The 23,367-nt window shown below is 36.5% G+C and overlaps 3 protein-coding genes and 1 long non-coding RNA gene across 6 annotated transcripts; 2 read left to right on the top strand and 2 right to left on the bottom strand.

Annotated features, from left to right (window-relative positions):
* The first annotated feature begins 992 nt into the window (after positions 1-992).
* LOC128896751 (DNA-binding protein RFX2) lies at positions 993-11,163 on the top strand. 2 transcript variants are annotated; one of them, XM_054160205.1, is made up of 17 exons: positions 993-1,258; positions 4,289-4,599; positions 5,085-5,277; positions 5,581-5,625; positions 5,946-6,051; positions 6,202-6,301; positions 6,382-6,534; positions 6,867-6,998; positions 7,793-7,974; positions 8,320-8,790; positions 8,922-9,043; positions 9,125-9,222; positions 9,490-9,645; positions 9,724-9,926; positions 9,997-10,150; positions 10,232-10,283; positions 10,372-11,163. In XM_054160205.1, the coding sequence occupies exons 1-17, from the start codon at positions 1,249-1,251 to the stop codon at positions 10,413-10,415; spliced, it is 2,532 nt and encodes an 843-aa protein (XP_054016180.1). In that variant the 5' UTR covers positions 993-1,248; the 3' UTR covers positions 10,416-11,163. The 2 variants fall into 2 exon arrangements, with proteins under 2 accessions (XP_054016180.1, XP_054016181.1); XM_054160206.1 differs by lacking the exon at positions 5,581-5,625 and having other exon boundaries at positions 4,271-4,599; positions 10,351-11,163.
* Positions 4,615-6,960, bottom strand: LOC128896771 (uncharacterized). Of its 2 annotated transcripts, XR_008462099.1 has the most exons (4): positions 6,815-6,960; positions 6,445-6,656; positions 6,064-6,323; positions 4,615-5,268 (listed from the first exon to the last, which is right to left on the bottom strand). It is a non-coding gene; the product is annotated as an uncharacterized LOC128896771 (long non-coding RNA). The 2 variants fall into 2 exon arrangements; XR_008462098.1 differs by lacking the exon at positions 6,815-6,960 and having other exon boundaries at positions 6,445-6,804.
* A 5,132-nt stretch (positions 11,164-16,295) lies between the features above and the next one.
* On the top strand, positions 16,296-20,313 carry LOC128896756 (sialin-like). The gene is made up of 11 exons (XM_054160214.1): positions 16,296-16,615; positions 16,940-17,093; positions 17,452-17,645; positions 17,878-18,008; positions 18,126-18,231; positions 18,537-18,621; positions 18,687-18,907; positions 18,994-19,140; positions 19,216-19,348; positions 19,438-19,679; positions 19,753-20,313. Exons 2-11 carry the CDS (start codon positions 17,069-17,071, stop codon positions 19,969-19,971), a joined length of 1,503 nt encoding a protein of 500 aa, XP_054016189.1. The 5' UTR covers positions 16,296-16,615; positions 16,940-17,068; the 3' UTR covers positions 19,972-20,313.
* Positions 20,307-23,337, bottom strand: LOC128896753 (uncharacterized). The gene is made up of 6 exons (XM_054160211.1): positions 23,043-23,337; positions 22,575-22,959; positions 21,731-22,516; positions 21,230-21,649; positions 21,106-21,168; positions 20,307-20,870 (listed from the first exon to the last, which is right to left on the bottom strand). Exons 2-6 carry the CDS (start codon positions 22,957-22,959, stop codon positions 20,458-20,460), a joined length of 2,067 nt encoding a protein of 688 aa, XP_054016186.1. The 5' UTR covers positions 23,043-23,337; the 3' UTR covers positions 20,307-20,457.
* Positions 23,338-23,367: the final 30 nt, after the last annotated feature.

The raw sequence follows: 23,367 nt of genomic DNA, 5'->3' as shown, positions 1-23,367 counted from the left end.
GAATTATTGCTAAATTAAATAACTATTCATAAAAATTGCAAATTTGACACGTTATTTAATATATTGTAGCGTTACGAACCATAGAATCGTGTTAATTATGCAGTTATAAGAAAATAAAGAAAAATAGATCGAAGGTGTTAGTAGCGCCATCTTAGAAATACGGTGGGAACTGTTTTCACTAAAAACTTGGACGCTTTATCACTAGATGGCGCCACAGACTAAGGGTGGTTAAATATTGTTAAATGTTGTAACACATTGAAAGAGGTGGTTCGGGAGGTGATTTGAAACAACTTTTTCCGTAACGAAAATGTTGTGTGGGGTTTCGTTGAGAAGATATTAACGGAAAACACTAATCAATCAGAACCCGAGGCGGCCGCGCTCCCCGACCATTCAGAGCGCGAGTATACCAATAGAGCGCCCGCTGATTGGTCAATGTTTTCTGTTAATATCTCCTCAACGAAGCCTCGTACAAAATTTTCGCTAAGGAAAAAGTTGTTTCAAATCACCTCCCGAACCACCCCTTTTAAGGTGTTATAACGTTTCTGGTACACTTTGTATTACAATTGCCAAATTGATGGAAAGTCGTCTCAATCCTTTTCTTAGCAACGCCATCTTGCGACGACAGTGAGAACTACCTTCGCTACAAGCTTGAGCGTTTCGTCACCGATGGCACCAGTGGTACGAAAACTCGCTACCCAGGGTCGTACCAAGGTTTCCCGCATCCTAGTCTACGAGTCCAATAAATCTTCTGCACTTCCAAAAAAAATTTTTTAAGTTTTTTCTAAAAAAAATTTCGTCCGAGATAACATACACACATTACATTTATCATTCCCGAAATTGACACCCTGTCCTATTTGTTTGGAACTACCCTACCTGTAACCGTTAAAGCGCCCTTCTTTCGGTCGGCCCTGAACGTGCCCCAAACTTATCGAACATTGGGAACGGGGGTACTGCACCCTCGCGAGCAACCATTTCGTACGGTAATGGTCGTGACGCGGGCAGTGATGCCGTAGTCAAGGAGACCGCAGTAGCAGACAACCAACACTCCGACCATTCGACAACAAAATATATAAGTTCGTCGGAGTGTCCTGTCTCGTTTTTTCCGTTACGGTAGTTTGGCTGTCGCGTGGTCTCCTGGGTGACGGGCACGGCTGTTCCTTGAACGGGAAAAGATCGACCGAAATACGTGGGGGAACACGTTCGGACGCGCAAGTGCGCCCGGGCGTCGTATTAGAGTACACGCCATTCATGAAGACAGGTGAGCGAAAAAGAGACCTACGAGTCTCGCTGTCTTACCATTCCGATAACGATACTTTCGGTATCGATGCTTTGTTTTTCTAGAATTTATTCGTTCATGTACAGGGGAACGTCGCGTACGGTCCTGAATTTTGAATTCCGACCGCGTTATCTAGTGGGTGATAATCATTTTATAGTTGACAATATGTGGGTTCATTATGATGACTATTTGCGGATACCAGGTATAATATAAGCTGGGTCGAGAAGGGATCGGTCTATGATGGAAGGAAAGTATAGAATAATTGTATCGTTGATGATATCGGGGTTCATTATGCAGACTATTTGTGGGTAGTAGGTTTAACGTAAGTGGGGTCAAGAAAGTATCAATTGGATATGATCAAGCTTCTTGATCTTGATATCGAACGGTCATAATTGTTTGTTGATATCGAGACCCTTGAAACTCTCTATTCCCAGATATTGTAATGTACCATTAACACATTGAATGGTCTGTAGTTTGCAAGCTTTATTCCATCCTTTGTATGCCTGGATCAATCTCTGAAGGAAACTTAATGTATCTATAGTATGTAAGTTATACCTAATCCTTTGTATATCTAGAGTAATATAGAAAGAAATTCAATGTATATCAATGCTTCACCATTTGGTAGTAATTACATTTATAACACAATTCAACAATATTTCTCATTTTGACATCATTAGCGTTATACAATGTTTATGTACAATATTCATTTTGTCTGTTGGAATCATTTCCAGATTAATATTTACACAATATCTCATAATTTGTATAATAATAGAAGCACACAATCTCAATAATAGATAACAAAGCATTAGTTGTCTCATCAAAATTATTTAAAATATTTATTTTGTCTGTTAGAATCATTTCCAGATTAATATTTATACAATATCTCATAATTCGTATAATAATAAAAGCACACAATCTCAATAATAGATAACAAAGCATTAACTGTCTCATCAAAGTAGATAATCAATACACTACCAATTGTTAAAGCATTAAGTCGATCGAATTAATATTTCAAAAACTTAATATCCTCAGAAATCCTACATTTTCCAATTCACTGGTTCCCCCTGAGCATCCCTGTATCAATAAAGAATGATTCCTTCCGTACTACTTCTTCCATGGAAGGGAATCATTGTGGATTTCTTGCTTTCGATATTCCCCTATCACCTTACGCTTTACTGAATTTATTGTGCACCCTCATCCAAGGGGTATCTGATATCTGCAGCTTTTAATTAAAATGGGCTTATCAATTATGTCAATGAACTTCTTGAGGCACGAAAGGAATAGCACAGCTGGAAACCAGCTCCTTTTAACTATTCAATTATTGTTCGTGCATTATTTGTTTGCATGCATGCTTCGTTATACTTGAATTTCAAGTTCTGTGCATTTTGATTCCTGTATATTTTCCTTTCAAGTTCGGCGCATTGTAATTCTTTCGTATTGTCTATTTTTCTTCATCGTACAGAGATAGCAGGTTGGAAACCTGACTGTGGATTTTTGAATGATTTCTGAATGCGCAGGAAATTACGAAATGCGAAAAGTATGCAATAAGATTCAAAAATATTGAAAATAAAGTTTACATTATTGTAATATTTGCAGAGTAAAATAAATTCTTAATTAGAAACAAGAATTATTTACTTAAACTTGTATAAATTTGCACAAAGTATGCAATAGTATTAAAAACAATTGAAAGTAAAATTTCATAATATTTGCAGTGAAAAATAAATTCCTAGTTAGAAGTTATTTACTTAAATTTATATAAATTTACACAAAAATCCACAGTCTACCATTAGAAGAGAGTGGAAAGTTTGAATTTTACAAAGCTTCCAAGGGAAATATTCCCAAAGAACAAAAAGCAAGTATTGTAAAGCAAGAGAGATAAGACACGACAGAGTGGTCCCAAAGCCCAGTCATGCGTATCACAGGCCAGGTGTACACACTGTGGGTTTTCCAATGTAACCACTACCCTGTAGAATGGCATGGTAGCTCCTGTAACTATACACAAATATTATTTCTTTCATTTACTCTAAACTATAAGAGAACAAAATAATTATGCTGGTAAGAAAATGAAGATAGATAGAAATAGATAGGAATTGTTTTCAATGAACTAACAAGTGTACGTTGAACATACTGGTGGCCCCCTTTCGATAGGAAACTCCTGCTCCTTCCTACGAGCACCTGGACCCCTAATTAAAGAACTTATTGCTACTGGTCGGAAGGGAGTTTTAATGCTCTCTAATTGCATCTATGATCTAACCTTTTCCACCGATACACCCTAAACCCCTTGCAAAAGAGCTCTATGTGTCCAGTCACGCGTACAGGGCATTTTAGCCACCACCCCTCTCCCTTTCTGCCCTTTGTAACATTGTGTTTGGTACCTGCCACCCTACAGGTACAGGACGTACCAACACACTTTGCTATACACTCGTCGCAACGACCATGACGTGTTCCTTTCGCATTGGAAGCTCCTCGGGGCTTCCCTTTGATCTGCAGATATAATATTGAATCCTGTACACCTGCGAAAAATTACTCGATTCACCATTTGTAGGTTAGGGTGCCCTGCTAATCTATCTGCATATCAAACGATTCATAGGGGAGTTCGATCACATAAATGGGCTCGATTCGTAAACATATTTGTTACGTTTTCAACAAATGATGAATTCTATGATTTTTCTTTCCTCTAAATTTTTTTTTTTTTGAAATGAATTTTTAGCCACAATATGCATGTAAACAAATCAACATATATCCTCAAGATATAATCAATATCAAGTTTAATCGAGCAAATGCAAGCAAGCTCTGTACTCTAGTAAGAAGAAAAGAATTTTATCTTCTGCCAGGAATTACAAGTTCCTTGAAACTATCTTTTATATCACAATAATATAGTTTCTCTCTTCTATTAGCTTTCTCCTCTTATTAGTTTTCTTGTATGTTACATTTTGTGAGACGGAGCAAGGGGATTTCACAGCAGTAGTCGGAAGACATTATTGATATTTGCAGCACCTGTGTGCGTTGCAGATCCTACCCTCCAGAAACGGGGAGGTAGCAGTGGTGGTGATACCGTGGGAGTAGAGAGAGCCGAAGGAGTGATCACCATGACTACGACAGGAGCCCAGTATGCCCTCGCAGCATCCACCAGAACTAATAACGGTGGGGGTGGCTCTACAACAGTGGGGGTGGAACCTAAGCCAAGCGTCGTTGTCGTGACTACTTCCAGTTCAAGTGGCAGTGGCAGTGCGGCACAGAGTCAGTCCACCAGGGGCCAGCAACTCATCACTGTCGTCACCAGCCCTGATCCTTCCAGTCCAAACAACTTGCAACCCATCCAGGTTTGTTACATTATGTTACTTTGATTATTCATTCAAAGTAAGATTTCTTCTTTCATTCGTTGCAAGAAGCTTGTTTTATATTTAAACTTACAACAAAAGTATATTATTTGAATATTTTGCGTGCGCTTGCGATAAGATTTCTTCTCTGGAATAATTTAACATTGCAATTAACTTGTTTTATATTTAAATCTACAACTAGAGTATGTTATTTGAACATTTTGCATCCACTTGCAATAAAATTTCTTCTCTGCCTTAATTTAACATTGCAAAAAGTTTGTTTTATACTCGAATCTACAACCAAAGTATATTATTTTAATATTTCGTGTGCGCTTAGATTATAATTTACAAAAAACCAGACTTGATTTATTACTTATATGTTATCGAAGTGTATACTCGAAAGAAATCTTTTGTAAACACTGATATTGTTATTATATAGACCCTAACAGTTGATGACGAGAACATGCATACTATAAATAATAATTTAGTTATTGGTTCAGGATCCGCTTGAAGCAGCTGCAGACTCTTCCAACGGCTCGACAGGTACCCCAGCACACGTCACAGCACAAGTTGTAGTGAACACTACCCACTCTGGTCAGCACACCCTTGTGGATTCAGACACTGCGTCCACATCAGCTGGCACTATCGTCAGTGGTTCTCCGCATTTTATTACTGTAACAGGTGTGTTTTAAGTAAAACAACTGTGAAACACTCTTATTTCACGTTCAGTCTTGATACACTATCAGTCTTAATACGCAATCAACATTGTCAATTACTAGCAGAGATTTGTTTAAAGAGTTGGTTCTGTAGCGATCAATGATTATGTATACGTAAAAGAAATTGCAATGAGTTGTTGAAAGAGTTACTATGTTAGGGGTCAGTATCAGGATCAGTTTGAAAAATTATAGTGTTTGAGTAGAGATTTGGCCCTTTCCATGCTGCTGAAAAACATGCACCTCTGTCCTTCTACTCTGACCACACTAGGCACCAGTGATTCACCATCTTACGCGTCTCTCACGACGGCAGTAGGTGAGGGCAGAACATAATCAGCATGCGTTATTTTCATTAATTATGTACATATATTTATAAAACTATAACGTGTCGTATATTAATACACTCTTGATTTTGCATGTATACGTCTCACGTTAATACATAGTTGTATCTATAAAAAAATATAAAGGAAAAAAGAAATGTAAAGAATGTCAGATATGATTTTGAGAATGTTGACGCTCTATTTTTTCATCTGATTTCTTGGCAAGGTACAAGCCTGTCTTGAATGTTCGTGCATCTTACCAAGTTTTATCATTCGAAGGGTGTAAATAAGTTAAAACGCATCGTCTCTGTTTCAGTGTCAGGGGAACCAGAGGCAGTGGGGTCCGAGTCAGTTTCTCATCCCACTTATGTTCAGTACGTTGAGGGGGATGGGTCCACGTATATACCGACAAATGGTCAGATGTGAGTACATACATTACGTGTTGGATCTTTTAATCAAAGGAAGGTGCAACAGATCAATGCAGAAAAATATTCTATCCAATGATGAGGTCTTCGATAAAGTTTTTCCAAGGTCTTCGATGAAGTTTAATTACAAACATTGTATGTTCGCAGGACATATCCTGTGTACGCTGTTGGAGAAGCAGGAGCAATGTACACTCCTGCTTCCAGTCAGTATTACACACCAGCGTCCACTCCAGTGACATACACACAGGTAATCCACAAAACTGGTAATCCTATAACAACGAATACAATTGAGTACAATTGAGATACGATACTTGTCCACAATTAAAGGTCACTGGACAAGGATCGAATTCGACAACAGGACAGTTACTATCTCAGGGCAACGGCACATACTTAATCCAACAAAGTGTAGTGGACGGAGACCCTACAGCACACGCGCTGATATCCGCAGCTGCACGTGCCAGTCCACAGACAGAAAATGCTGTAAGATTGCATGTTTACAATCTCCGTTTCTAACTGCTTCTGTTTTCCCGTTTCCTTTATCGTTTGAAACTTTTAGAAACTGTTACGTAACGCAGATCTTTATTCCCACAGGGATGGGAGCCCTGCATGATTGCAAAAGGGGGAAAAAGAGCGATTCTAAATCGAATAATTCATATATTTTTGATTAAAGAACGAACGATGCTCGCGATTATAATTGTTAGGAACTTTGTACTCTTTCTCCTCTATTTTAATGAATGGAAATTTATGAAATGCGATGTACCTTTTTAAATTCGGGGTTTAACAAGCTATTGGTGTCTTGGGTTGTTCGATAGGAAACTGTGGTTAGCGGGGGTGGAGGGGCATACTTGATCAGCGGTAATTCAGGAGGTACTCCCGTCACCGTGGAAGATGCTGCAGCCGCTGCAGCAAACATGACGCATGCCACTAGAGTTTCTCAAGCCACAGTAAGAGATACACCATCCTTATTCGCAGGCTTAGCCTCGTACTAATTTACCGTAGCATGTTTCTCAATGATAACTGCTTTAGGGATTCTTTATATTCATAGGTGCGCTTTATTGTACTCAGAATTTAATAAGTTCAACATTTTATTCGAGCTGACGAAACTGTTTCTTCCAACACAATTATAACTAATATTCGTGAATCTAGCAGTAAATTAGTTGTTACTCTACAGTTTCTTTTCATTTGTATTGTATTAATTTATCGTAGTATAATTGCTTTCTTAGGAATGATTTTTGCATTTAACGAGCTCAAGACTTTATTTGAAATAACTGTAATTAATAGACTGCGGATCCTTATGCGATATAAAATCTTCGCAAACGTGCCTTATTTTATTCTGCAAATATAATAACATGAACTTTATTTTCAATCTATTTTATATTCTTGCATATTGTTTGGATTTTGTAGTTTCTTGCACATTCAAATTTCCTATAAATGCATAAAGATCCGCAATCTAATAATTAATATTCATAATTATAATTAACTTCCATTTGTGTCTTGTATCTTATTAAATCCATGCTTCTCTCACTTTGTGATGTATCGTAATTAGAAAAAATTGAATCTCCCTAACCGTAACTAATATTTGTGAATGTTGGGAGTAAATTAGTTGCTAACTTTCATTTCGTCTCTGGTATCTTATTAAATACACACTTCTCTCGCTGTATCTATGATGTATCGTAATTAAAAAAAAAAAATTGAATCTCAATGGTTTAATGATCTCTAATAATTCTTCTATAAACAGGTCCACTGGCTGCTTGAAAATTACGAAACAGCAGACGGTGTCTCCCTTCCAAGATCAACTCTCTACAACCATTACTTACGTCATTGTTCTGAGAATAAATTGGATCCTGTAAACGCAGCGAGTTTTGGAAAATTAATACGTTCCGTCTTCTTGGGTTTGAGGACTAGACGCTTAGGCACAAGGTAATCAACCTTACACCTCTATTCTAAACATAACCAACACATTGGGTGCCAAGCTAAACATCGTGAAAATTGTTATAAAGTTAACATTTTGTCTCGAGACTATTGGAAATTAGATAATTTAACATCTGTCGTAATATTTATTTTTTTAACGTCATCAATTTCACGAATCCTGTCCAGAATTATTTTCATTATTGTCTCACCTTTGAAATTAATTTTTTTAGTTCCTTAATAAAGAGTCCTGTTACGCATTTCTGGATGTCGTGGCTACCAACGTGTTACTATCTTAGAATGTCCGTGTACATCACCACAATATCTATAATATTTTATCATTTCTTTTTCTTTCAGAGGAAATTCCAAGTATCACTACTATGGTATTCGCGTGAAACCCAGCTCGCCTTTAGTAATGCTAAACGAGGATGGAACGCCTCGTCAGCAGCAAAGTGCAAACTCCCAAACGAAACGATTCAAGTTTGTGAATCAAAAGCAAGACACCACGTACGAAAACAACACCCATTCGAATACAAATATATCTTCGAACACTTCACCGCCGCAGTATCATCAATACCTCGGTGAAGCAAGCGGAGCCATTCCTGAATTCCCTGAGATAATAGTCGGGCACGGCTCGTCCCTCCCCGAAGATTGCACATTGGAAGATATCGACACGTTCCGTAGCATATACAGAGAACACTGCGAAGCTTTCCTCGATGCTGTCCTAAATTTCGAATTCGCTACCGTTGAGAGCCTCTGGAGGGAATTTTGGCGCAGCCAGGACAATAATAACGGCGACGAGTGCGAGGAAGAAAAATATTTATCCAAGTAAGCGAAGATTCTATCGTATCTTTCAAACATTCAATCTGTCGAGTAAACAATTCTAATTCTAACTATAGCACGTTCAGAATCAAACTGTGTCGGATGTCTAATCCTAATTCTAACTATTCCATGTCCAGAACCAAATTGTATCAGATGTGCAAGTGCTCCGAAGTCCAAGATTTCATTAGGAAGGTGGACTATACATTTTACCAAAACTTGGTGGAAGTACTAATGCCTAATGTACTGAGACCCATACCAAGTGAGTTGCATCGACTCTTTTTTGAAGAATATTTGAAGATATTTGACTCTAATTATTGAATTAATTATAATGTATCTTCAGGTTCACTGACGCAGTCCATCAGAAACTTTGCGAAAGGATTGGAGTCATGGCTAACATCAGCAATGGCTGACTGTCCAGAGGAAATGACTCAGATAAAGGTACTGCAAACAGATATATGATATATTGGGTTGTCCGGAAAGTCCATGTCTGAATACATCGAAGTAGTTGAAAACAAATAACATGCATACATCCCTTAAAAGGTGGAAAGGTTGTCGAACACAATGGCACCTATGTAATTCAATAAATATATATTAAAATTCAATTTGAATGTTTGAATGTTTTTTAAAAATTGCCACGAATTTTCTGGACAACCTGATATTATACACACCTCTGCGATCTGTCCCTGTCAATAAAATTTATTTCAGTTAACCGCTGTATCTGCGTTTGCCCAGACACTAAGGCGTTACACGTCCCTGAATCACCTCGCTCAAGCAGCTCGCGCGGTTCTACAAAATTCTAGTCAAATAAATCAAATGCTGGCCGACTTGAATCGCGTCGACTTCCACAATGTTCAAGAACAGGTATCTGCACCGTTTAAGAACCAGATTATACTTCCGTGCCTTTCGAATAAAATCAAGTAAAAATCACGTCGTTTTCAGGCTTCTTGGGTGTGTCAATGCGACTACACGATGGTGCAACGGCTGGAAGCGGATTTCAAAGTGACTCTACAGCAGCAAAATTCTTTGGAGGATTGGGCGATCTGGCTGAAAAGCGTCGTGACGCAGGTCCTTAAACCGTTCGAAGAAAAACCTACGTTTGCAAAGGCTGCCCGGCAATTTTTGCTCAAGTGGTCTTTCTACAGGTGACGATCCCGAACCTGCTAAATAATTGATCTTTTATTAATTCAGAATTTCATTCGTCTCGTTCGACAGTTCCATGGTGATTCGCGACCTCACCCTAAGAAGCGCAGCCAGCTTCGGATCGTTTCATCTTATTCGATTGTTGTACGACGAATACATGTTCTACTTGATCGAGCATCAAGTGGCTGTCGCCACGGGAACGACTCCTATAGCTGTAATGGGAGATGTGCGTATCTCTATCCTCATCGCAAGCTAAGAATTCTGTAATAATAACAATTCTGTAATTCATAGTTATGTTTTCTTCCAGAAAAGTCAAAACTGCTCGTTGGTCAGCGCGTTCGGCGCAACATCCAACGGAGGTGAATCACTTTTCGTTCATATTCCCTAGAAACGTTCGTCGATCCACGAAAAACAAACGTATCTTAGAGAGTGTTTTCTTTCTTTTAGATGCATCAAACACGAGTCAATCAAAGCGTATGAAGCTAAGCTAACTGCGTGCCTACGCCCTTTAGTTTCGCGAGTAAGTCGTTAGCACCTGAGAACGGAACGTTAGCACAAGAGCATGGCAGGCCTACTAACACGCTAGTCCCATAAATTATAATTTTTCTATGAGACGAGAACCTCGTACTACGACTCCGGAAAGAGGATTTTTGCATAACGCCCAGGATGTATACAATCTAAGTAAGTTTTGTGTGATATAAACGCGTAGGAATACGTAACCGGAGCCTTGCTTCGCGCGAGCAAGCGCAAGGTATCGCTGGCACGATGTTTAGTACGTTAATGTATCATCTAGTCGAGACGTCATTGAGAAAATATACGGGACCATGAATTTCTCATGCCCTTATAGCATCGATATCAAAAGGTTTACTCGATCGAATCTCTTGTTTCCTTGAATTTTTACTGTTGGAAGAATTCGATGCCTTACGTCGACGCTTTGCACTCAAAGAGCCTCGCGGTTCTATTATCGCGCAACAAATGAAATAATTCAGCGACCATTTTACGGAATGACTTTATTATTTCGTTATTTTATTCGATGGAATTAACTCGGCGTCGCTGAAGTGCAAAGAGTCAACGAGTTATTGATTTGTTAACAGACCATCCAAATTCATGTTATGTTTCGTGTTTTCTTCTTTTTTTAAACGTTTAATACGCTGTAGAGTCGAGTGAGCTTAAAATAGCGAACGTCAGTTTGTGCAAAAGAAAAACTATTCATATCGACGGATTCTATTTTGCACAATTGCTCGTCAACATTTTACTAAATCCGCCCTGACGACGGTATTGTCAAAACGTAAAATAAAACTATTCCTACCAGATGCAGATTAGATAAATATAACCGTACGAGTTTTTAGATAATCTCCAACGTTCATATTTTTTAACGTGATTTATTCATTATACATCGAGCTGCGTAACGAGTTCTGTTCTAAGCCGTCTGTTACACTCCATATATATTAGACTTCGGTCGTTATTTTGATGATTTCTGATGTCGTAACGCACCACCTAAATACCTTACATCTACATAAAAAAATATTCCTGTTTTAATTTTAAATAATGGAAAATACATTATTTTCAATCGGTTAATTTCTTTTTTTTATATCTCCCGTAAAAATTGACGGAACAATTTGAAACTTGGCAGAGTTGTTATTTGTAATAATAGGAAGAAGCCTTAAAAATTTCAAATTTTTATCTCAATTATATCCTTATATATCAGGTAAGTAAATACGAAGCTACTTTCTCTACTTGAAATATTTTTGTAACATTATTTTAAATGTTTTAAATATGGATTTATTTATTATTTTTTTTTTTTTTTTATAAATGTTCCATAAACAAAAATTCTATTTCAGGTAATTCAAAAATTTAGTATGTCAAAGTTCTTCTTTCGATAACAATTTATATTTAGAACATTTGAGATAGTGTTGGTTGATATATAGTATTATTAATAATCTTAATATGTATATTAAGATTAAAATTCGAAATTTTTTGGACTTCTTCCTATTATTATAAGTAGGCTGCGGATTTTTATGCATTTATAGGGAATTTGAATGTGCAAGAAACTACAAAATGCACACGGTATGCAAAAATATAAAAAATATTGAGAGTAAAATAAATTTCTATTTAGGTTCACTACTAATTATAAGTAATAACTCTGTCAAATTTCAAATCACTCTGTCAATTTTTACCACAGTTATAACAAAAAACAGTAACCGTTTGAAAAGTTCCATGTATTTCTCATTTAAACTTTCCGAAGGTCTGGGCCAAGCGTTGATACTAAAATTAAAACCTCAAACTTTACTGGAATATATTTTCATGTATTCGCAAGGTATTCAGGTATTAAACATAGATTTCAGAAATCATTTAAGTAAGGACCAATCTATTATATATATATTCTTTCAGTATTTTTAAACGAATAGTACAAAACAACAGTGGAGATGGGTGTAACGATATATAAAATAATCGTTTTGATTTACTGATAGAATATATGGTTCTCGCATTAAATGTACATACATATACAAACAATGTGGCAGATAGAAACAAGTGCACAGTTGTTAAAGTTTAAAAGAAACAAACAAACAAACAAAAAAAAAAGGTAACAGTAGAAGCTGTGAGTGTCTTCAAACATGCTTCGCATTTAAATAATTTTAATATATCTACTATAAAAGAAAAAAAAATCAAGTGTGTGTCGATATATGGTTTATATTTGTAGACACTCGAGTAACTCTTCTGTGTAACAAAGTACTAGGATTTAAGTGTGCATCGTGGAATTTCACGTCACATTTCTTTTGTTATATACATGTATATACATACATTATTTTGAAAATGTACGAGCTGTTTCGAATGTTGAAAACGTACATACTTATTTTTTTTTTTTTCTTTTTTTGTTTTATGTACAGCGAATGGTACTGTTCTTGTGTATGTTAATTTATTATTACGATTAAACTGAATTATTTGTATATATTTAACAGCAACTTCTTAAACAAAATCGAACGGAGATTTTATAAGACGCTGGCTGAATCGATAGACGAATTTAAGTTTTATTTATGTGACACCAAAAGACTTCTAATTATTCTAGCTTAATGTTTCTTTCCATTAGCATTTTAGAGAGGGGAATAGAATCTGTTGCTAACCGCAAGTTCATTAAAACTTTGTATTCATTTCTCATTTCCACATTTGTTCTCTATATTTTCAATATGTATACATACATATATATAGATTTATATTTTGTGTACTCGTATTCATGTAATTGATTTATATGATTGTATCTCATTGAATAAGTACAAAGTTTCAATGAAATTGATACATGCCGCTTTATATATTTTTCCAGTAACTTAATTATTATGGTTATCGATGTCGAAATGCTTGTTAAAGTAATACTTTCAATCGATAAAGGATTCATCTGGAAACTTGCACTTAAGTGATCTTACGTAACGTTTAGTGTTTCTCCAAAATACAGTGTACACATAATGTTAATTATTCGAAGACGAATACATCAAAAGACTATTGTTTGGAATTGCCAAGGATCATTCATGATTCTATCGTCTGGGGACTTGCGCTCAATTGATCTTACATAACGTTTAGAGTTTCTCCAAAATACATTGTACACATAATGTTAATTATTCGACGACGAGTACATCGAGATACTATTATTTGAAATCGTCAAGGATCATGTTCCAATTGTATTTATTATTGTAAAAGCACTGCTGTATAGACCATTTGCCAAGCTTTACACGTGTACCATCGTTAAAAAGAATTATGCGACACTTAATAAATGAGATCGGTACGAGCTGCTTGGTTTCACGAAGAAAATTGTAAAACGACACATATTGATGCAGAAACGATGAACTCCGCTGTAAAACGCTACGATCGACAGTTAATCGAAAGATGCAAACTCCTATGAACAAACTAGATGTTTGGCAAAACTTGGTGCCTTTTATTTCATACAAGAAAGAAAAAAAAGAAAACAAACAATTTTTTTACCGTACCTTAATTGTATACAATCGATAAGAAGCTTCCGAGGCCAAACGACCAAAGTAAATGAAACAAACGAATGTAAAACTTGCGCTCTTCCTTTAGGGCTTCTCTGCAGAGCTGCTTCAATTTTTTATGGTATTTTGCGCTTGAAGTAAAATGAAAGAGAAACAATGTAACAGAGAAACTAAATTCCGGAGGAAAGTTTGGAAGAAAAAATTGTACGTACATCGCTTCTTTTTTTCTATTTAATCGAGCCTTTGCGGCTGAAGATATTCTTCCAAACCGATTTGCTTTATCGAAGGTCGTAATAAAGGGTACTAAACGCTGGTCAAATTGATTGCATTGCGACGCAAGGGAATAGATTTAACGGATATAGAATATATATGTTTATTTATTGTAAAGAAAATATTGCGTGCTAGTCAGAACTTTATAGTTTTAAGTCGAAGAAACAGGGATTGAGTATCACACAGTACATCGACCACTGGTTGCGCGTGTATTATTTGTGCAAGCAGAAAGGATAGAATATTTCCATAACTATAATGAGCTTATATGTATAAAACAAAAAAAAAAACCAACTATCGATACGTATGTGTACTTAGCATAAGAATGGCTTTCTAAGGGATTTCAATGTTTTCTTTTCCTGTCGAGGAGAATACATGCACTGTTGATAAGTACAGCCGAATATAGAATTGTGTAACGATAACAACCGACGTTAAGAACAAGATGTTTTAAAATAAACAAGTAAAAATGATAAAGAACTATTATCAGAAATGAAAGAAGTCTACCGTGATACGCAATTCTATATTCCAAGATACTCGTTTGTACTTTAGGATCGCTGTTTGTAAGTTTCACGATTATCACCAAGGTGCGAGCAATTGTAGTCTTGTTGTTGACAAATGAAAGATCAAACATACCACGGTTTCCTATGTTGCGGAATAAGACGGCCTTAAATATTTCCACTTGTAAGACAGAAAGGAAAGATTTACTATGTTAAGAGTGGACGTTTATAATGCGAACAACAAATGATTAAAAAAAAAAACGAGAGAGAGAGAGAGAGAAAAGGGAAAATTAAAAGACTATCGAATGAGAAAAAGAAGGGAAAAAGTATCGTTTTTTCTTATGACGTATAGAAGATATTTTGATACCTCCGGATTTGCACAAATCGAGTGTCATTCATTACTGCTTAAATGAAATTATTTTTACTGAATGCAGCTCAAAACGATAACAACTTATATAAAAGTTATGCGAGGTATAAGATGCTGTAAGAACTGTGTGAATGTGCGGATCACAAAAAAAATAAAAATAAAAGTAAAATAAATAATATATGTTTAAAACTTGTAAATCTGTGTTGTACGATTTCGTTGCTTTGCAAGCGTTGCGTAATCTTAAGTAATCTTAAAGTAATCTTTAGTAGTACTTTAAGTAAATACTTTAAGTAATCTTAAAGAAGAAAGTTAATATTATAATTGATAGATGAAATTTTTCAATGTTAGACCGTTTGGAAAGGGAAAAACAATTGCGAAAATGTATTTTCGTATTAGGGCAGGCTTTGAGCGAATCAATTATGTCGGTATAGTGGTAATTTATCGTTGTTTTGTCAAGTAAAATTGAAAGTTAATTAACTGATCAATTCCGCTGAATTGCGCTCAATTGATTTTGGCGCTCACGGAGCATTCAAAGATGGCTGCCACTCGCGCATGCGCATCGTTGAAAGCTGAACAGCACTATAGCTGTAGAAATTCAAATATAGATACGATAAAAGCTTTCAGTTTCAGTTTCAATAACGGTTTTTTTATTATAGTGCGCGATAGAAGCCATATAAATTATTTTATACTTCTATCATTGTTCGGGGCGACTAAAGCGCCAGTAATGCTCATACTAGGTACATTACTGACGCTAAGAGCAGTGCGCATGCGCGAGCGCCATCTTAGTTCGCGACATAACAATGTTTATAGATGCCACTGCAGCAAAACATGTCTCTATTTATCGATTTATCGTATAATAAGATAGAAATTTCAGCTTATTTTATAACGAGATAGTAGTAACGATCCACGAATTTCGTCTCGAAGTATTACGGCAATCAGTAACATATTTATTTAAACAATTGACAACGTCCAGTTGGGCTACTATAGATTGCCAGTGGCTGGTAACCATGGAAACGCAGTAACAGCGTAACCAAGTAACTCGGCGCATGCACAGCGATACCCGTAATGGCCGCCACTCGCGCATGCGCTCCGTTTCCAGCGCCACTGACGTATCTAGCGCGAGCAGAAAATGGCGCCGTTAGGGCCCCCGATGGTACAAGTATAAACCGATTGAAATCACGCTTTATTTCCTATAGCTACGCTACTGGCGTCCTTGCTGGTGATAATGGAAAGGATGCGGACGCCATCCAGCGGGCTGGGGGGGGGGGAAAGAGGGTGAAATACAAACGAAGCTAAAAAAAGCCAGTTTGGCGGCTGATCATGACTGATCATCAGTCAGATTGAGTCATTATTGTAAATAGCGTGGCCGATTATTTTGTGTACAGAGTGTTAATTGTTTGAACGTATGACGCAATAATGTGGGAGAATTAACAATTATTGTTGCATTTATTTATACACTGTTACTGCGCTCAATTTTTCCACTCGGACATCCAAGGTTGTCTTCCTGAAGGTCGACGCGTCCCTCCAAAAATATTAGCGAATCTTCGTTTTATCTGTGAAAAACGTCACAGCGAAAAGAGGTTAGAGATCAAGAATCATCTTACTAGCTGATACACCGATAGCCACTGACACAGATCTTTTCATTCTATTTATTCTCACTTTTGATAAAACATTGCTCCGATAGAATATATATATTAACTCTTGACTGCGAACAATACTTCCTTTTAGTTTCTAATATCAATCCTTGCTGTCTAAGCTACAGCTACATGTCTCCAAATATAAACAGTTTAAATCGATACAATTTTTAATTCAAAGTGAGAATATATCCTTATCTCCTATTTAGAATACAACCAGTATGTACCAATAGCCTCGATTAAATACTGAATCTCGTAACCTTTCCGCAGGGAATCTCATTGGTCAACGAGCATTATTGACACCAATTTCGAATACAGGTCATGATAGCAGTTTGAAGTTCCAGGGATCAAAGAGCCATTACACATTTATATACTCGATTACGCTCAGCAAACGACAAAATGGCATCTTTTCGGACAATCAAGGGTAAATAAGCAACATCTTAACTATTCTTCTCTTTGCAATTTCTAACATAGGGTACTCATTAACTATCGCGCTCTTAAAAGAAATAGCATACTCTCTAAATATTCGTAAGCGCATTGATTGCGGGATTAGAAGTGGAAGCCAGAGGAAAATTTATATACAAGGCGGTTTACAAATGATAATACAATTTATAATGAAAAGCAAAGTGGATTCTGGATAATAATATGCGATAAATTGTCTTAAAATGCTTATATTGGTCTCCTCTTTCGTCACCTGAACTTATACTTGGTACTTCTGTATTCCATATAGAAAATAAATCTGAAACAGTACGTACGTATGTATATTTGTGTGTATATTTCAGAGAGAATACCTAGGAGAGGAGTTTTAGGAGCAATGATGTTTTTAGCTTGTATGTTTTCGTACATGATTCGGACAAATTTGTCCATTACCATTGTCGCTATGGTAAATGCGACTAGTAAAGACGGAGGAACTGGTCCGGCGTGTAGCGTTGTACCCTTAAATAGTACAGAAAACAGAACTACAGTCGTTAACGATGTGAGCTTTTTTTTTTGGAGTCATTTTCTATTTTTAAGGAGGAAAAATCTCGATATTAATCTAACTGTATCTCGATGAATAAGTATTATTAAACTATTTTGATTTATAATAAATTAAATTTAGAAGACACTCAATGACACAGAAAAGAATCATACGTTACATAAATTACATCATACTTGCACACATCGTTGGAGTAATATTTCATGCAATCTGTTATATCTCTACTTTTTAGTACGGCGAAAGGTACGAATGGAACCAACATGTTCAAGGGCTGTTGCTTTCTGCCTATTTTTATGGGACTCTTCCAGCAAGTGTGCCCGCTGGACTCCTGGCTGAGAAATATGGGGGTTCCACGGTTGTAGCGTAAGTTCATTGGATACAATACACAACGATACAATTACAGTATTGCTGTTTTCCATTAAATTCCGTATATTCGGAGTCACATGTATTCTAACTACCTCTTGAACTATGCTAATGTAGATTTGCAACACTAGTACCTGCAGCATTAAATATTTTGATGCCTTGGGCAGCTCATCTTCATTACGGTGTGGTATTTCTATTGCGTTTTCTGATGGGTTTCTTTGGTGTAAGTCTAGGAGATTGTTTTTTAATTATCGTACTTTTTGATAAACTTAATTTTCGTATTCTTGTATCTCAGTTTAACAAAACGTTAGAGGTGTAATTGTACCGCTTTAAATTGAAAAAAGACTGGTAACAATTTATTTAACTTTGATTTACATCGCTCTCATTATCAGAGACTAATTTATAAAAGAGAATTTGTATACTTAGTACTGTTATATTATTATTATTATTATTCGTGTCATTGGATTTTATTGAAAAGTAATTAAGTTTCTTGTTGTTCGCGTTTATTAAAAGAAATCCTATTTTTAGGCAGCAGTTTATCCTGCTCTTCATGCAATGATTGCTAGGTGGGTGCCTCCTAGCGAGAAGGGAATGTTCGTATGGACCATGCAAGGTATTTAAAAGAATGTTCCCTAGACAATATCAAACTGTATAATAACGAAACATTGTTATTTCTAGGTGGACCTTTTGGCACGGTGGTAACATTTGCTCTCTGCGGTCAAATAATCAGTGCTTACGGTTGGTCAACTGCTTACTATGTTACAAGTGGGCTCATACTGATCTTCTACGTCTTGTGGATATATCTCATATACGATACACCTGACAATCACCCAGGAATTACAGAAAGAGAAAAGACTTATATTAAAGAACAGATAGGCACAACAGTTTCTAAACAGAAGGTAAAAGCTTTAAAATCATCGATTAGATTAGATTTATAATTAGATTTATAAAAGTATCGGTTTCTTAAACAGTGCTCCAATTCTAGGTGAAACTCCCAGTGAAAGATGTCGTTACTTCCGTACCGTTCTTAGCTTTGCTATGGGCCCACTTCGCCAACATGTGGGGCATTTATTTCATAGCTACGAATGGACCAAAATACACTTTGGAAGTTCTTGGTTTCAACATGAAATCTGTAATTGTTTAGTTACTGTATTTTATTAAGTATTTTCCTGTTATTAAGTATTTTCTAACATTTACTGAATCGCAGGGAGGATTTATCACAGGACTACCTTACATAGCTAGACTGGGCGCTGGGGTAGTGTTCGCTGCAGCTGGGGATTATGTTAGAAGGAAGAATATTCTGACACTGGGTTGGATTAGAAAGATATTCATGCTCTTCTGTTAGTAAACGACTCAGAAACTAGAGAAACAGCCTTTCTACCTAATTCTTCACTAATAAATACAAATAATAATTTGATATACCCAACAGCACACATCGGTCCAGCAGTTGCATTAATCATAATGACCTATGCTGGCTGTGACGCAACAGTTGCAATGGTGATGTTGATAGTGGCATTAACTTTCAATGGAGCTGCATGTCAGACCAGTTTACAGAACCACCAAGATCTCGCTCCGAACTACGCTGGTTCTCTGTATGGGATCATGAATACTTTTGGCAGCTTTCCTGGCTTCATTATTCCGCCAATCATCGGCGCTCTAACAAACGAGAGAGTATGTATCAGATTTAATCGGCAATTTGTTAACTTGAAAGACGAAAAATTTAAATTTATTATTATTCTTGCAGAATGGAATAGAAGAGTGGCGTATCATGTTTTGGATCTCTGCAGCAGTATTCATATCTGCAACGGTACTGTTTTGGCTGTTTGGTTCTGCCGAGATTCAACCATGGAACGATTTGAATCAACAGAAAGTATCGCAGGTTCCTGAAGAGGAGGAACAGATGACAGAGATACCTGCGAAAGAATTGCAGGTAGAGGAAGAAGAAGAAAACGAACGTCTATAAATATACTTAATTTAACGATCTATAATTGAAGAATATCAAATTCTGCTAAGAATTATTATTAAGAACTGCATTTTCTTTTTCTTTTTTTTTTACATTATTGACAAAGTTTTCTACTCGCATTTTGCAACATGGAGTACATTAATACAGCTCAATGTATCAAATTGGATACGGAACTATCGTGAAAGATAGTTGTGTATAAATTTTGTTTACGGTCCACTCGTAAGGGCACAAATTTTTCATGGGACATACTTGCAAAATTATACATTTGTAAAACGGCTATACAGATTTAATACTCATATATCTGTTCGTTTCTTTGATAAGATAAACGTTTTGAAAACCTGATTGATTGTTTTCTTTATAGCTTATTGTTTATGAATACATTTCATGCATACATTTCATGGATACATTTAAGTAATTCCCAGAGGAAAATTAAATTCTAAAGTTATACATGTGCACGTACGATTGCTGTGATTTAAGAACGAATATTTATTCTTGAGAATCGGAATTTTGCAAGAGACATATAGGAATAATTTTAAAACCGCGCGATTTCGCAGCTTTGCGTTTGATGCAAGTGCGCGTAGCGCGTAAACGCAATTTCGAGCAAGCTTCGAAATTTTGCGTGTAGAACGTGTCTTGTGTACTCGTTTTGCCAGCACTGCTACTCTTATTTAAACAGGTTGACTTCTCGCATGTATCTACGTTTTGCATAGATACACAACTCTTTTTCAAGCTGTGTTGAGAAGTGACCAGGCAGTTCTCTCGGCTGCAAAATGTATTCTTTAATATTTCCAAAGCATTCGCTGCCTGGGAAGTCAAGACTTCGCAGTAAGAATCTTGGCCTGATTTTAAGCTCGACTTGTCCGATGAAGCTGTAGTTTCATTTGTATTGCTCAAGGATTCTGTAAATGATTATATTTGTTACGTATTGTTAGGATGGAACAGATATGATTAGAATGCGGATGTTTATGCAAATTATTTTTACAGATACAAAAAAAGAATCGAAATTTAAATGAAAGTATATCTTATATTCTAAAGGGTATAACGTATATATTCTTGATATAGGTTCTCCCATAGTTTCATTTGCCATAAATGCATAAGCATCCGCAGTCTAGATATGATAAATTAAAGTATCACCCTTCATCGAACATGGTTTCATCAAGGTAGCATCAATGACACAGGACCATTCATTAACAGACTCTAGAAAATGACAATCACTTTACACATTTTACTAATTCTGTAATTCTCCAATTATATTTACTTTGCGATCCAATCTCAGGTTGCAAGAATATACTAATCGTTCCCTCTGATTCTTTAGTAGAATGCTTCGAAACGGCTACACGAGGTGAAGGTGGATAGATTACATTTGTTTGGGTCTGAATAGTCGTTTCTTTCTCAGAAGCTGTAGTCATAACATAGCAGGGTTTGTATGCCAGTAGTATGTCCTTCGTACGAAGCATAGTAACTTCTGGATTCTTCTCTTTGTAATCCCCTGTACACCATTTGCAGGTTGATGGTCTTCTACAGACGGAACACACAACATCCCTCTCGTCCTTGATTCTTCTTACCTCAACAATTCCAGCTATATTTGTCTGGGTATACATTGCTTCTGTCTTTGTGTGCAACATCGAATCGAGGATCTTCTTTCTTCTTTGCTCCAATATTTGAGATATTTGCGTGGCTGTATAACAAAAAATGAAACTATGAAACATCGTAGAATATTCATTGTTACATTCAATTTATCAAAGGAGATTGTACTAACGCTGTGACTCCTGTTCAAGTTCCATAAGTTTCCCAACTATAGTCATCGTTCGCTTAAGAGTCTTTTCTAAAATATTTTTTACTATCGCAGGAGCATTTCTGGATACAGTATCAGAAGTCCTTTGCAATAAATTGTCTATTAAGGGTGCTACTACAACAGATGCCTCCAGAGGATCAACAACAATGTCGACTCTCAGTTTGCGTAGTATATCTTCCTCTTTTTCTCTGTGACGTGGGTACGTAACTATAGTCTGTGTACTCTGATCCACCATGGGATACCTGATCCTATCTGCACACTGATCAATAATGTCTTCCATCACGTAATTTATCGCAATTCTACTTCCTATTCCTTTCGAAAGGCAATCTTCCAAGATGCTTGAAACTATATTCTTCGTCTCCCAATAATTCGATAGGAGTGTTGTATTGGATTTTTTTGGCTCGCAGGTCAAGGCGGTTTGCGTCTCGCGGTCCACCACAAGAGTATTCGTGTGACAATTAAACTTGATACAGGTCTGGACCTCTTTTTCCTGTAACTCTGTTTGTATTTTACTCGGATCGATTATCCAAAGTGCACGTGCTATTAGAAAGTTCAAAATTTCTGAAGTTTCTATTTCTGCTTGTTCTTTGCTTGTTAATTCTGATACGAATTCTTCGAGATCGTTCTCTGGTATATTTGTGGACAGTTCGATAGATACAGCATTTTCCGGTGCATTAGGATGGAAAGTGACGATAGTCGCTGTCGCCATGCTCTTCTTTAACGTAGGCATCGAGCTTTCGTGCATGGATGCTGAATATAAATGGTACACGTCAGAACTTAGAACAAGACAATGTACAATGCTACGTACTCATTATATCCTTGTAATACGTTAAAGGCAAGCACGGAGGCCTCATGTACATTGTTTGGGAGGCCTCGTCTCGATATTCAAGGGAAATTTGAACGATTGGTGTTCCTTGTAGGTACGTCTGATTCTCTGCATCCTGCATAGGTCTTCTTAACGACTCTTCTGGTGCTTCTACATCCGACTCTGAGGGTACTTGGTCCAATTCGTTAGAGTCTATAAACTGCCTGTGAGTGAACGATCGTCTGTATACAATTTTGTCGTCCAAACTTAGTGGTACGTCTGGTGTCGAAGACAAGACCGTTGTATCTGAAATTTCTCTAAGCGTTGCGTCTTCCTCTGGAGTTACTGTAATTAGAGTTTGAGCCCATACTTCATCTTCGGTCGCCATCTAAGGTAAGGAAGATATAAATGAAACGAGGAGTGATATAAATGAATCAGATATCGATTTTCTTTATTTGGGTTGTTAGGTACCTTCGCAGTAAATTAATTATCTTTTTATGCGTGTTCTAAAGAATATCGTTTCAAGAGTTCATTATGTAATGTTTACGATCGTTGAATATTAAATTTGGAGTATTGTTTTGGTGTCGATTTCTACTTGAACGTAATTTCGTATCAATGAACATGAAATTTTTAATATTCTGTAATGTTTAAACATTCCATGGTCGTTTTTCGACAATTAGGAGAAATATTCATACATTTTGCAATGAAAATTTGACGCGTTTAGAGGTTATGTTTATGTTATTATGAAAATAGTTCACGATGTCGCCGCTAGATGGCGCCACTACGTAAAAATGGG

Source organism: Hylaeus anthracinus, unplaced genomic scaffold, assembly GCF_026225885.1.
Source record: "Hylaeus anthracinus isolate JK02 unplaced genomic scaffold, UHH_iyHylAnth1.0_haploid 11978, whole genome shotgun sequence".
Classification (NCBI taxonomy): Eukaryota; Metazoa; Arthropoda; class Insecta; order Hymenoptera; family Colletidae; genus Hylaeus; species Hylaeus anthracinus.
Note: the sequence above shows the minus strand (reverse complement) of the source record. Positions and strands in the feature narration are given on the sequence as shown.